Source organism: Pteropus alecto, unplaced genomic scaffold (assembly GCF_000325575.1).
Source record: "Pteropus alecto unplaced genomic scaffold, ASM32557v1 scaffold35, whole genome shotgun sequence".
NCBI classification, from domain to species: domain Eukaryota; kingdom Metazoa; phylum Chordata; class Mammalia; order Chiroptera; family Pteropodidae; genus Pteropus; species Pteropus alecto.
This window is the reverse complement of record NW_006437828.1, coordinates 6,670,235-6,686,069: the sequence shown is the minus strand read 5'-3', so window position 1 is coordinate 6,686,069 and position 15,835 is coordinate 6,670,235. Positions and strand designations below refer to the sequence as shown.

Here is a 15,835-nt window from a genome sequence, read left to right as displayed (position 1 = left end):
TTTCCTGTGTATTCACATGTCCTGAATCCTTATGTGAATTGAGATAAGGATGCATTTTGCTCAGAAGAATTTGCTTAAAATGACAGATTGTATAAAATCTATGGTTTAAATGGGGTTTTTTTTGTTTTTGTTTTTGAGAATTTTTTTTCTTTTCCACCTTCAAGGTTGAATGAATGTTGCATTTTCATGTATAACCATTGGTTTGGTGATACTCAAGTGAAATATAATTTGCAATGAAAATAAGAGATAAGACCCTTAAATTAATGAAATAGCATTTCTTAACTAAATACTTTACATTGTAATGTCTCATGTTTTTCCAAGTCAGAATTCATATTTTCAATGTCTTTGATAGTCATTTTTATTGAATATCAGCTTTCACATCTGTCTATTAATCCATTTTCTTTATTAAGAAACTGTAATGTTTCTTTTTTCATTTTGTTAATTTTCTAACAGTATTTTCTGCTCACAGTCATAGAATTATAACTTCAGTGACAGCTATGCTATGCTGCAAAATACTCATTTTAAAGATTAATATTCACTCTAAGTAAAAAAAAAAAATCAAATTTTCAAAATCTTTCGGAGTAAATTTGTCCTTATGGAAATGTTCTCATGTTCCTGTTTTAATCAGTGATTTTTCTATATTATATCAATATAAACTGTGAAGGCTTTTAACTAGAACCATGGGAAATAAAAATGCGTGTCTTTAATTAGAGACAAATAGCTCCTTTTTCCTTCTTAACCCACTAAAATGTGAGAAGTTTTAGAGTGAATTCCTGTTCTAAATATACACAGAAGAATCCCAATGATGATGAAATGGAGCTGGGATGTCTGGGGATGCTCCTTTTTTAAACACAGATGTGGGGATTTGGGGTTGTTTTATTGTCTTTTTGATACTGCGGTGGTAATAGTGATTTCTTTTTTTAAATAACTGAGTTTTTGCTGATATTTAAAAATTATAGACCTTGGAGCATATTCTTGCCACCTTTTCTATTAATGTATATTTATGCATTTTTTAAAGAAAAGGATTTTATTGTACATACTACCTGTAACTAGCTTTTAAACTTACCCGTACATTATGGATATTTTTTTCATGCCCTTAAATATTCTATAGTAAAGTATCTTATTATATGCATTTACTGTAGCTTATTTAGCTAGTCCCATATGTTTGACCTATGTAAAATCATAGTGGGTAACTTTTGACTGCTGTGTATTATTCTGTGTAATCTTCACCAGTATCACAGTGTAGATATTTTTATCATCTGTTTACAGGTATGGAAACTGAACCCAGAGATGTTAAATAATTTGTCTAGATTTCTAGCTAATTATGATGATGAAGAAATTGAAATAGCATTTAGTTATTTGCCAAGTACAGTGTTATATTCTTTTCATACATGGTCTCATTTAGTCCTCATAAGAACCCTAAGCGACGTAAGCTCTATTCCATTTTACAGGAGAAGCTGGCGCTCAGTGAGAGTAGTTATTTGCTTAGAGTCGTATATCCAACAAGTAGTGCAACTGCTTGCGACTCTTTCTATAAATATACAACCGTTTTTTTGTCTTGTTCTCAACCTCTGCTTATTTATAAGGAAATAAGTAACACTTCTAGCAGTAAAAGACGCTTCCAGCAAGTTATTCTTTCTTAGCTCTCTCATCTCGAAAATTTGAATTGTATTCTTTTATAGGGTGGTTCTGTTGAGTGAGATGATATCCGTGAAGCACTTCATACGTGGAATATATAATACGTGCTCAATAAATGCTTTTGCCATTAGTGTTTTATCCCAATTATTTAGATTTTTATTCAGGTTTTAAAAGCAATAAACACTAAACAGAAAATTCTGTAAAACGTAAAGGAGCTGAAAAAATAATCACTCAGCCTTAACTACTGATGAAATTTTGACATCCGTCCTTCCAGACAACTAGATATTTCTCAATTCTTAGGTCTGTCACTACAGATGATATACACTGGAATTTTTTTGTTCATGGGAAATGTCACTTCTGACAGATTTCAAGAAGAGTAGAGGCTGTGACCTTATGTACCAGCACAGTGCCTGGCTCAGAAGGCACTCAGTAAATATTTGAATTGAGCTATTAGAACTTTGGAGAAGATTTTTCAGTTCTTCATTCATTACCATTTCTTACACTTAAAAAAATGATTATAAAATGATTTAAGTGTAAAAGTAAAGAAGCTAGGTGTGCAGTCTGGCCTCAGGGAGACTGAGTATAAAAAGGAATTCACAGAAAATTAGTCCCCCCCTTTTACCTTTTAAGAAAAGCTGCTTTAAATGGTTTATTATGTGCAACTATTTTAATGAATGGATTAAATATAATTTCAAGTTCAAGTCAGCATGTGTCAGTTGAAACAGGTTATTACCAAGAGCTTTGACTCTGGCTTAGTAAAGGCCTCTTTGTACGTACTGCAGTTACTCAGGTTATAGTGGCTTTCAGGAGATGCGAGGGCTGGTGTGTGCTGCCCTTGATATAAAACAAGGAACTTTTTATGGTAGTGGGAACATGAGGTGCGAATGTGGGGTACCCTGTGCTGGAGATTGGTTAAAGATAGTGTTGATGCACATACTGCTTGCCAGGTCTTCATTTCCAGATGAGTTGAAAATTAAAGGAGCAAGATGCAATTTTAGGGGAATGTTAATAGCCTTTTTCAGTAACTACTGCTGTGTCATTGCCAGCTTTTAGATTTCTATCCCTTTTAGATAAATATCCCAGCAATGACAACTTAAAATAACCAGAGTGCAATCCCTCAGTACTGTATATGAGAAAAATTAGTGGTATTTTGCTTTACAAAAAATTATCTTAGTTTATTTTAGGAAATTGTAGGTATTATCCTTATAAAATATTTGTGTTTATTTATGTAGAATTTTAACATGTACATTACATTAAAAATACTATGCTTTTTGCCCCTTTCCCAATGACATTTGTTTCATGTTTTTCTCTCATTATGAAACAATTTTTTGTTAACCTTTCTGTGGTCCTAAAAAATGATTACTCAAAGATCATACCCCTTCCATACCATCACTTAAATCCGATTAAAATATGGGGGCAGATTTCTCAGTGATTTGTTAAGATGGTTTAAAATGTAAATTTTAAGGATTTGCTCACTAAATTCAGGTGGTAGAAAGATTACTAGTTATTGCTAATTTAAATGATTCATCAGATCTAAAGGAATCAAAGAATCAAGATGTGAACTGGCTTTTCTTTTTGTTAAATCTGTCTTGATTTTATTCTATTTACAAAAGTAATAATTCTTTGGAAAAAAATGTTGGCATATAAAATACCATTTGATTCTTAAAACTGTTTGCATAGGAATTATTGCTATTTACTGTCACTATTAGTGCTAATTTTTTGCTAGGCCAAAAATGGGAATGAGAACATTATTTGACTAAGGAAAACAAAAGGTAGATAGATGTAAGTGCTGCGTATTAGGGTTAGGGGTAGACCCTGGGGACCAGCCAGTAGAAGATGCTTTTAGGATGCTGCTAACATTTCCTTTTAATAAGTGACCGTAGCTTAGTGTTCAGAAGCTGTTCATAGTCTGATTTAACACCTTTTCTTCCATCTGTGTTTTTTACTGCTCTAACATAAATCCTGAACCTGTGGCGAATTAGTCTTCTCTCCTCTCCACTCCCTGATGCACTGTGTCCCCTTGCACAGGGCTCTGGTCTTAGGTTCTTCCCTTTGCTTTCGGATACCTACCCCATCCATCATAGCAGATGCTCCATCCCCTCCCAGCTCTTCAAGGCACCCGGAAATCTTTCCTGATCACATGTGGATGTGAGCTCTCCTGAGCCTTTAGAACGTTTATTTGCCTCTAGAGTTCCTTTCTTCAAGTGTCTCACGTACTTCCAAATTGTCAAGGATATGTCTTGAATCGAATGTTTTTAAAAAATCTCCCACATCCCCGAAGAATATACCTTGCTTATAGTGGGTGTTTAATAATTATCGAATGAACGATTTTGAAAATCTTGGCATTAGTTGTATTGTTTTTATGCAATGGAATGAATTTTCTCCACTCTAAAACAGGTTAACGTACATGCAAAGGTAGTAATTCCTATAGAGCAGTGGTGGGCACTGTTGCCATTTGGGGCTGGATGCTTGTTTTGGGGACTCGTCCTAGCCAGACATCTTAGCACCGCCTAGTCTGTCCTCACTAGATGTCAGCTGCACCCTTACCCCTCACCAGTTACAATGACTTGCAGTGTCTCCAGATGTTGCCAGAGGTCCTGGGTTCACTGTCACTCTTGGTTGAGAACGTTGCTTTAGAAGAAAAAAGCGTAAGGATTTTAAGACCCTTCTTGTGGTTTATAATGTGTGTTGTTTTTAAAGGATGGCTTTTAAGTAGAAACAAGTGTTTCAGAATTCTTCAAATTTAACCTTGTGTAATTTAAGAAAACTATCTCAAGGACACTGTTAATTCTTATAAAACTTTGATAACTTAAGAAAATTGCATTTTTTATATCTGTTTTACATCGAATAATGAATTTTATTTGCTCTTTACTCCAGATTGAAATTAAAATGAAAAAGCCAGAGGCTGTGAGATGGGAAACGCTAGAGGGCCAAGGAGATCTGCCGAAGCCAAAACAGTTCGTAGCAGGTTTGTTTTCTGGCCTTGATGAGCTTTAGATTTAAATTGTATTATGTAGTTGAAATTAAGTAGTAATGAGCATTCTTTCTACTTTCATTATGTTCCCAAGGGAAGGTACATTGAATATAATAACATTTCTCTGTAATGAATACGAAGTACCTTTTCTCATGAAGGCTCTACCTTAAACTCTAAGAGTCTAAATGAGTGGCAGCAGCCCAGAAAGAGTTGGGATTTTGTTTACCTTGTCAGTTTATATCAGTTGGAGGTGGTTTGTTTTCATGTGTTGGATTTTTCCTGTTGCTGCTTTTTGGTTTTTAAGTCAGTAGTTTACTGGTATATTTCCTTCTCTTCCCTCTCCCTTCTTATTTATTCCTTTCTGTTCTGCTGATATTGTAGCTCTAATTTCCTGGAACTTCAGGGCTTCACAGAGTAAAGTATCTATCCCATTTCACCATATTGCTAACTTAGAGGTGGAGGCAAACAAGTAATGAAGGCCTAAGGAAAACTAAGAGAAGAGTGGAAAACTAGGGTCGATTGTTCAGTCCTTTAAGGGACAGACTGCTTAATGTTGAGGTCAATTCTAAGCATATACAGTAGGCAGGCAGATGTTTTTCTAATGGAATAATAATCTGCAGGACAAACTGACCATGTTTTACAGCAGGGAGAGAAATTTCTTTTTGATTAGCGTTAATGCTTTGATTTGATGATCAGAATGAGATAACATTTTGTTTCAGCTACTTTAGATTTTTCACTGCTTTTTTCCATAACAGAAACCATGTTTCCTTTTGGCATCTTTTAGAGAACACTGGATTAACCAACAGATCGTTTATTTTTATTATTTTTATATTGAAATAATTTTAGATTCTCATAGAAGTTGCAGAAATAGAGTTTCCATATACCCCTCACCCAGCTTCCCTGGATGATAGTATAGTGTCATAACTAACCTATAGCATAATTAGCAAAACCAGGAAACTGACACAAACATGATTTTTAAGAATGAAATATTTTAAGTTGATGTTTAAACTAAGTTCTGCTTCTCACTTTATTTGAAAGACGTAGTAAAGATGTTACGTGCTTCTCTTGGGGCTGACTCCTAGAGATTTTTGGGCTGAGTTTTATATATATAGCTCAAAGCAGTTTTTAAAAGAAACACTTCAAATGTATTTCATTTAATTCTAATACTGGGCTGCCCTGTAGATTAGGCAGCTCAGTATTGTTTCTCCTGTTTTACAGGCTCAGAAAGGTTAAGCAACTTGCTTAAGATCATCCAGCACTTCTCATTGTCTAGGACTAAACCCAGGTCTTCAGAGTTTGGGTCTGGTTCTTCTGTTAACCCCGTGTGTGATACTGCTTGGTGCTCTATTTTCTAACCATGAGAAGTCTCTGCTGACATGAGTATCTTCGCAGTTATTCCATGTTGTAGTGAATAAATAGCAAGGAAGTTAGGATACTCATCTCTCAGTAATTTATCTACTATCTATAGGCATTAAAGTTTTTCCGTGATCAACTATTAAAGATTTCTTGGTTTTACAAACGTACAAACGATTTTATAACCTTTTTCTAAACTCAGTGATTTGCATAGTCAAGATGCTTCTCTTCCTGTCCTGTTAAATTTTTGTAAGGAATCGATATGCTCATGGGATCTGTGCACAGCAAACTGCAGACTGCAGATGAGGGCACGTTGTTTAACCTGTCCAGGCAGTGGAGATGAGAACCCGGGTGCCCATCCTTCTGGGGAGTCAGCATTAGGGTTCATTAAATCCACGTTTCCTAGGCTCTTTTTATGGCTTGCATTTTTTGTTTTTCTCTGGCTACTAGTGATAATGTACAGAGATTGAGGAAGGGTAGGTAGGATTTGGAAAATAGTATGCTCGCCCTGAATAAAACTTTGTGGTGTGTTATGATTTTGTTTTGTTTCAAGGCAAGGATGGGCAGAGAGGAAATAAAAAAGGATGGACAAAAAAAATGATTAGTAATTTCTTAACTATTTCGAGGAAAGGGATATAAAGAGGCAGTAATGGAAGAGAGACATTTAGATTAGCATTAATGTGTCCTGATATACTGATAGGGAAACAATCAGGTCTTTTTAAAGCAATGCAGCTACACTGTCTAATATAGTAGCTGCTAACCACGTATACCTATTGACACTTGAAATATATGACTAGTATGGACTGAGAGGTGCTCTACGTATAAAATGCATACCAGAGTTTGAAGACTTCATATGGAAAAAAAGAATATAAAATATCTCAATATGTTTATATTGATTTCATGTTGAAATAATACTATTTTGGATATATTAGGTTAAATAAAATATATAATTAAAGTGCATTTCGCCTGATTCTTTTTAGTGATGTGACTACTAGAAATTTTCAAATTACATATGTGGCTCACATTTGTGGCTTGCATTATATTTCCATTGGACAGTAGACAGAACTGCCCTTATAGCTGCTAGGTAGGTAGGTAGGTTACTTTTTAATATTTTGTGTACCTCTCTGGCTGCCAGCAGCCTCCATTTATCCCAGTGTGCCCTACAAATACTGTTATTTGCTTTGTATGCATGATGTCGATCATCTCATGTAGTATTTTCAACATTCAGAAATTCCTTATTTCTTCTACTGAAGTAATCTGGTACTTTTAATGTGGGGAGAGGATGGAGTCTTAACTCAGTGTTAAATAGCATGGATAATTATTTAATTTTCAGTTTATTTCTAGTCTGAAAGAGATATCTTAGAAAAAAGCCACATTTTTAACATTTATTAAAATCTTGTTTATAAGAAATTTTTTTATGAAATATCTTTTTAAACTACTATTTTTAGAATTGTTTGTACTATCTTTTCAACTTTTCTGTAAATATAAAAGATTCCATATATTTCTCACTGAGTTTCCCCTATTAACCTGAAGAATGTTTTTAATATAATATTGTGTAATGTACCAAAAGTTTACACTTTATTGAATTATTAAGCTCAAAAGAAATTCCTAGCTTTTACATTATACTGTTTCACTTTTTAGAAATGTAAATTTAATTATTCACGTATATATCAGAAAGACTTATTTCAAACATGAACTTCAATCACCTGTTATTTGCTAAAGTGCTCTATACACCATGGTCACAAAGTTTACATGTTGTTTAATCACTTCTGTCTTTTTACTATATAGATGTAAAGAACCTTTATCCATCATCATCTCATTATACAAGAAATTGGGATAAATTGGTTGGTGAGATCAAAGAAGAAGAAAAGAATGAGAAGTTGGAGGGAGATGCAGCTTTAAACAAATTGTTTCAGCAGATCTATTCAGATGGTTCTGATGAAGTGAAACGTGCCATGAACAAATCATTTGTAAGAACATAAACTTAAAAAAACATAGTAAATTTCAGAAATTTTAAAAGAATGATAAGTACATAATTTGAGACCACATTGCATATATTGTGGTTGGGAGACCTTTTTGAACAGGCTTTGTCTGAACATTTCTTGTTCTAAACTGGAGTAATCATTGAGAAAGTCAGAAGCTTGTGGAGGATAAGAAACAAGTGGTTTATTCCAAATATTTTTGTCATCGAGTTAGAACTTGGAAAGCTAAGAGATACCAAGGTTACAGTAGATGATGCAAAGTTAATTCTAGTTGGATTTATTACAATAGCTGAATGAGCTTCCATTGTTCACCTAGAATCATGTATAATCTCAATGTCAGAGGTGACACAGAACAGAAACTTGCAGAATAGTGTTTGGCAAGTGAAGGTGCACATTTGTTATTCATCGGTTTGTTAATAATTTCTATATTGATTAAGAAAATTCAGGCTTTTTGCAGGGCAGCATAAATAGGACCTAAATTAGGCCTCAAGTTCTGAGATCTTAATGACAAGTCATCACTGTAGAACTATGTAGATTATTTTGCTTGAAAGTGTAATCATTTGACTTTTACCAGTAGCTCGGGCAATTTCACTCTCTTACGGCATTTATATTTACAGTAGAAAGTTAAAATTGGTAATTAATATTTAGTGAATAAATGTGTTAGAAGTTTAGATAGTCCATCTAAGTTACTATGTGGTAACTGGTCATGATTGTGCTTTTTACTGTTGACTTAAAAAGAAATTGTTTTAATTAAACTTTATTTTGAGATCATTGTTGATTCACATGAAGTTGTAAGAAATGAGAGAAGAGAGCCCTTGTATCCTTTACAGGGTTTCCCCCAGTGGGAACATTTTGCAAAACTGTAGCACAGCATTACAGCCATGGTATTGACAGTTACCATGTAGAACATTTCCATGCCACCGGGTTCCCTGGTCCTGGTTTTGTAGTCGTACCCACTGCCCTCCCACCCCTACCGCTCCTAAGCCCTGGCAGCCACTAATCCGACAAGTCTTTGTCAGATGTGTAGTTTGCAGATATTTTCTCCCAGTCTGTAGCTTGTCTCTTCATTTTCTTAACAATCTTTTGCAGAGCCAAAGTATTTAATTTTGATGAAGTTTAATTTATCATTTTTTTCTTTTATGGATCATGCCTTTGATGTCAAGACTAAGAACTCTTCCTAGTCCTAGTTCTCAAAGATTTTCTGCTTTTTTTTTTTTAATAAAAGTTTTGTAGTTTTACTTATTACAGTTAAGTCCATAATCCATTTCGAGTTTTATATAAAGTGTGAGGTGTGGGTTTGAGTTTCTTTTTTTTTTTTAACGCTCCAAGCTTCATTTTTTGAAAAGGTGCTCTTTCCTCCAATGAATTGCTTTTCATCTTTCTCAGAACACGGTTGAGCATATTTGTGTGAGTCCGGCTCTAGGTTCCTTGCTCCATTGCTCTGCATGTTTGTCCTTTTCTTAATACCAGTCTTGATTCCTGCAGGTGTGTCAGTCTTAAAACTGGGCAGATCCATTTCTCCTACTTTATTCATTTCCAAAATTGTTTTTATCCTAGTTCTTTCGTCTTTCCATATCAATTTTAGAATATTTTGTCTATATGTACACAAAAATTCGCTTAAGAATTATATTGAACCTGGGTATCAATTTGTAGAAATCGACATCTTTATTGTGATGAATTTTCTAACCCATTATTCAGATCTTTCATTCTTTTGATCATCATTAAGCAGTTTTCAGTATAAATCCTGTACATGTTTTCCTAGCTATACCTAAGTATTTAATTCTTTTTTCGAGTGATTGTAAATGGTATTATATATTTAATTTGGCATCCATGTGTTCATTGCTAGTATATAGAAAGTTTTTAATGTTTATCTTGTATTCATTGACTTGGCCAAACTAACTTTTAAGTTCTAGAAGATTTTTTGGTAGATTCTTTGTGATCTAAGAATAGATTCTATTTTCCAAATCATAGATAGGGACAATTTTTTTTCCTTTTTTGATAATGTGTGCCTTTTCTTGCTGTATTGCACTGGCTAGAACTTGTGAAAGTGGACATCCCCATCAAAGAGAAAACAATTCAGTCTTTCACCATTAAGTGTAATGTTAGTTGTAGGGTTTTTGTAGATGCTCTGTCAAGTTAAAGTTCTGCTCTGTTTCTCTTTTCTTGATATATATATTTTTTTTATCATGAATGGATGTTAACTTGTCGACTGCTTTCTCTGCATTGACCAATATAATTATGTCAGTTTTCTTCGTTAACCTGTTACAGTAATGATTTTATATGATTAATATGATTGATTTCTACTGTTCAACCAGCCTTGCATCTCTGGGATAAACCCTACTTGGTCATAGTGTGTAATTCTTTCTGTACATTGCTCAATTCCATTTTCAGATACTTTGTTGAGGATTTTTGTGTCTGTATTCATGAGAGGTATTGGTCTGTAGTATTCTTTTTTCATACTGTCTTTGGTTTTGGTATCAGGGTAATACAGACTTCATAAAATGGATTGGTAAGTGCTCCATCTTCCATTTTTTTGGAAGAGGTCGTGTAGCATTGGTGTTGATATTTCTTTAAACAACTTTAAACCAGTAAAACCATCTAGACCTGTTCTTTTCTTTTTTTGAGAGTGTTTAAATTATGAATTTAATTATCCTAATATCTCGTAGGACCGTTTACATTATCTGTCTAATATTGTGGTGGTTTGGGTTTTTGAGGAATCATTCCATTTTATGCAAGTTGTTAGTGTTGTTGCTATTCATTCCCTTGTTACCCATTTGATGTCTGTAGGGTCTGTAGTGATATTCCATTTCATTCCTGTGATCGTAATTTGTGTCTCCTTTTTTTTGATGTTGTCAGTCTTGCTAGAGGTTTGTCAGTTTTATCGATCTTTTAAAGAATCAGCTTGTTGACCTTTTAAAACTTTTTTCCTATTTTTTTCCTAAATGTCATTCATTTCTGTTCTATTATTTTCTACTTGCTTTGGGATTATTTTGCAGTTTTTTTTCCTAGGTTCTTCACATGTGAGCTTAGATTATTTAACCCTTTTTCTCTTTTCTGTTGTGCAGATTTATGCTATAAATTTCCCTTTCAGCAGGGTTTTTAACTGTCTCCCACAAATTTTAACGTTATGTTTTCATTTTTATTCAGTTCAGTGTGTAATTTGATTTCAGTCAAGCCTTGTTTGTCTTATGGATTGTTTAGAAGTGTGTTGTATAGTTTTCCAAGTGTTGGGAGATTTTTCTCCTGTTTTACTGATTTCTAATTGTATTCCTTTGTGATTTGAGAATATGTGCTATATGATTTACATTCTTATAAATTTGTGGATATTTGGTTTTTTTGCCCAGGATTTGGTTTATCTTAAGTATACTTTCACTTGAAAAGAATGTATATTCTGCTGTTGTTGAGTGGAATGTTTTAAAATACTAATAAGCTTTTTTTGGTTGATATTTTTGTTGAATTTTTCTATATCATTGCTGATTTCGTCTTATTCTATCAGTTGTTGAGAGTCTCCAACTATAATCATGGATTTGTCTGTTTCTCCTTCGAGTTCTTTCCATTTTTGCTTCGCATGTTTTCCAGCTCTGTTGTTTGGTACATACGCATCTAGGAGTACTGTATCTTCATGGTGGATTGGCCTTTCTAGTATTATATAATGTCATTCTCTGGTAATCTTCTTTGGTATTAATATAGCCAATTCTTCTGTTTTTCGATTAATTTTTGCGTGATGTATCTTGTTCCATCCTTGTACTTTTAACTTGCCTGTGTCATAAAATGAATTTCTTTAAAAAGCATATAATTGGGTCATGTTTTTTTAATCTACTCTGCTAATCTGTCTTTTAATTGATGTGTTTAGAGCATTTACATTTAATATAATTATTGCCATGATAGGACTTAATAAGTCCACCATTTTACTTTTCTTTTCTTTTTGTTTTTGTTTTTCCTGCTTTCCTGTGGGTATTTGAACTTTTTTTTTTAGGATTTTATCTTATCTATAGTATTTAGTATCTTCTTTGTATAGCATTTTTAGTGGATGCTCTAGATGTTATACTAGCTGTGTTACACAGAGCTTATGCTCTACTGATGGTCATTCTTTTGCCATTTTGACGTATATAAACTTTTCCTTTATGTCCTTTTATCCTCCTCCACTTGTAATTTTCTTAAATATTTTTTCTACATACATTTAGAACCACATCATACAGTATTATGTTCACTCAGCTGTCAGACGTAATTTAGAAAACTCAAGATGAAAAAGCAAACTCTGTTGTATTTACCCGTATAGTTTCTTACTTTTCTTCCTTTCTGATGTTCCAAGGTCCCATCTTTTGTTTTCTTTTTATGGAATTTCTTTTAGAGTTGATCTGCCTGTGACAGATTCTTCGTCTTGGTAAGAACTTCAGGTTTGTACTGATTGGGATTTGCTCAGTTTTTTGACTCTGTAAGTGTACATCTCTTGCCAAATTTGGGGAATATTTAGCCATTATTTTCATTGACTACTTTTTCAGACCTGCCTTCTTTGTCCTCTCCTTCATGGAACCCAATGACACAGATATTATTTTCTTACATCCCACATATCCCTGGGACTCTTCATTTTATCTCCATTTTCTCCGTGTCATTCGTATCTGGTGATTTATATTCTGTTTTCCATTTCACAGATTCTTTTCTTTATACATTTTATTCTGCTCTTGAGCCCATTCTCTGACTTTTTTGTAGCCATTGTATTTTTCAGTTCTGAAACTTCTCATTTATATCTTCTGATTCTTTGCTGAGGGTTTCTAGTTTTTTCATTTATTTCAAGCAAGTTTGTAATTTATTAGTGAAGCATTTTTACCATGACTGTTTTAAATCTTCATCAGATGATTTTAACATTTCTGTCATCTCAGTGTTAGCATCTGTTGATTGTCTTCTCTTTTTTAAAATTGAACTTGAAATCTTTCTGGTTGATGGTGTTTTTCACCAGTGTCAGGTGGTTTTCAGTTGAAAGCTGGACATTTTCATGTTACACAGTGGGGCTTTGGATCTTCCTTACACCCTCCGTCTCAGTCGGCTCTTTCTGAGCCACTGTGGCAGGAGTGGGGAAGGCACTTCCCCCTTCTTGCCAGGCAGAGGTAGAGATTCAGATACCCCGCTTGGCCTCCTTAGACACTCCAGAGCACCTCCTTGTTACTGCTGGGAGTGGATGAGAGTTCTGGTTCCTCACGTGTTTCCACTGACACCACAGGCAGCAGGGGAGGTGTGCTCGTGATACCCCAGCAGGGTACAGGGAGGTCTAGGCTCCCCTCAGCCTTTGCCAGCCTGGGGGAGTGGGGAATGGGGCCACAGTTTTTCTGTGGTTAGCTGGAGTACAGTGACTATTATCTAAAAGCTCTGTCTTCCTAGGCTGTCTCTATATTTTTCTTCATCCTTTGGCTGTAGAGATAAGGCTTTTGGGAGGGCTTTTGTTGTTGTCGTTCATGCTCTTTGGCATTTCCAGCTTCTTCAGCTCCAACTCTAGGACATAAGGCACAGAACAAACCCAGAGAACCCACCACATGTTGTTCCTTGAGTCCCAAGGCCTCTAGATGATCTGTTGTCTTCTCTTCACTTTTTAGGGTCTTCTTATGTTTGTTAGCTCTATATCAATCTATCTAATCTAATCTGATCTCCCTCTCACCCACCCACCCACCCACCTACCTACTGTATCTAAAATGCCCAAGGTTTTTAGTTGTACTTAATGGGAAAAATACAAAAAAGTGCATTTATTCTAAGTCCCCAGAAGGAGAAGTCAGTCTCAGTATTGACTTTTAAGTGTGCTGGACAAAATAGTGTGAAATCTCAAAGAGAGATTTTAGAATCTGTACCCATTTTCATACAGAAACTTTACTTTTAGCAGTTGAACTATGTCCACTCATGAAACAAGCCATCTGTTTGGCTGCATTGACCTGGAACATACCAAAGGCTCGCTTCTGTCCTTGTGGGAATACAAAGAAAACAAAATGGACTGTGTCATCTGTGATCTTCCACTCTAATTGGGACATAAAGATCATCATGTGCAAAATGATCAGAGGGAAATGCTAAATTGCACCACAGTCCGTGAGGGGATGGGGAATAAATGTCATCAGTGACTGTGACCAGCGTAGCAACTAAGTGTGCTCCCTTCAGCCTCTTTTGAGTAGTTTGTTATATAGACTCGTCCCACTGTGTTCATGTGCCAGGCCACCATGCTTGGATCCAGGGTATACGTGTTAGTAAAACAGGCTCCTTGCTTTTTAGGCGCTGTCAGCTTTAGTTGGAGCTGAGGGTGGGAAGCAGATATAAGAAGGCAGACCCTTAAAGTTAGAACAGTGCAGGGTGATACATGCTATAGCAATGGTGATTATGCTCATACAGAAGACAGATGCTACCAGGGTAGAGTCCTGAAAAGGGTCAAAGGAGGTTCCCGGAGAGATGCTTACACATCGTGTTTGGAGGATAGTGGAGGACACCAGAGGAGCATCTCATGCAGAGGAAGCCATGGGAGGGAGCTTGGAGAGAGAGGGACGGGGGCTTAGAGTGAGTTTCAGTGTAATAGTGAGGTACGCGATTTTTCATGTTTGCCAATAACAGCTGATTATTTAAAAATATTTAGATTTTAATAATTCACACTGTTCTTTGCTGTGATCCAAGTCAGTGAATTTTTATTGCATTAAATGTCCAGAAGTTTTTAAAAATATTCATGAATAAGCAAAGGTTGTTGGTAGGTGGTATGTTCGGTAGAAGGTAAATAGACGCACCTAGTTCTTTACTGAGACACTGACTTCGCGTACCTGTGTGTATGCACCTTGATTTAAAGAAAAGAATTCCAGCCCACACTTGCCGTATATTTGGCACAGAGCATTATGAAGGGGCTCGTAAAGTTCTTTCCGACTAGTGTAGAAAGAGCTAGCTCACATTGCCTGGTCTTCACGGTCCTCGGCAAAGAAACTACATCATCATTTTCTTTGGGAGCCAGTTTCGTTTTCATCCAGAAGGAGTTTTTCCACGCACTCTCGGGAGTCGTGGTGCTGTTTGTGTGTGGCAGTGTGTGTGAACGTGAGGCTCTTGCCACACCACCCTGCAGCTTCCTTTTCGGAGTTTACAGAACGTAGTAACTTCTCTGGAAAGCTTAAGATTAAATGAAAATATTGTGTTTTTATTGAGCTGAACATCACTTATATTTGGGACTCTATACTTAGAAGATTTTTAGAAAAATACTGTTTTGATTATATGGTCCAAGAATTAATCTATTTTTATTTCTTATTGCAGATGGAGTCTGGCGGTACAGTTTTGAGTACCAACTGGTCGGATGTAGGTAAAAGGAAAGTTGAAATCAATCCTCCTGATGATATGGAATGGAAAAAATACTAAATAAATTAATTTGCCATCATCGTATTGCATATATTTACCTAATGCCCATTGTGTATTAATATTGCATTCTTGAATTTTTGAACACTGGGTATCTTTTTGAAAGATTATACCTCTTTACCTCTTTGTGCTTTAGGAATTATTTTCGTTCAAGTGTTCTAAGAGTCTAATGAAGAATAAAGATCATATTTTATCACTGTCCTTAAGGATTGCAGACTTGCTGAAATGGAATGAAGTATCATTTGCTACTAGATAGATTAGTTCTACCTAGTTTTAGGAGTGGAGAAATTGTTATGGGATATCTTGGGTTATTGCCTTATTTTCGATGCAGTATTCTGTTAATAATTTATCAGACTTGGCAACTTTGGGTGAGCATAGATTTTTCAACTTCAGTGTTATATTGTTTGCTTTTCCAAACTGCTTTTGAATGGAGTTGTAAATACAATTTTTCTATGAAGTTTGGTTTATTTACCCTTAAGATTTTAATGAGAACTGAGAAATTATTTATCACAGGGAATTCCCATTTGGT

At 35.1% G+C, this 15,835-nt stretch overlaps 1 protein-coding gene across 2 annotated transcripts in view; it reads left to right on the top strand.

The window, feature by feature from the left end:
- The window catches only part of SUGT1 (SGT1 homolog, MIS12 kinetochore complex assembly cochaperone), a 33,278-nt gene extending 17,771 nt beyond the window's left edge, over nucleotides 1-15,507 (top strand). For both annotated transcript variants that reach the window (XM_015591821.2, XM_006914943.3), the window contains exons 11-13: nucleotides 4,516-4,606; nucleotides 7,754-7,935; nucleotides 15,208-15,507. In XM_015591821.2, coding sequence (XP_015447307.1) covers nucleotides 4,516-4,606; nucleotides 7,754-7,935; nucleotides 15,208-15,309 — 375 coding nt within the window. In that variant the 3' untranslated portion in view covers nucleotides 15,310-15,507. The remainder of the gene's footprint in view (nucleotides 1-4,515; nucleotides 4,607-7,753; nucleotides 7,936-15,207) is intronic.
- The last annotated feature ends 328 nt before the right edge of the window (nucleotides 15,508-15,835 follow it).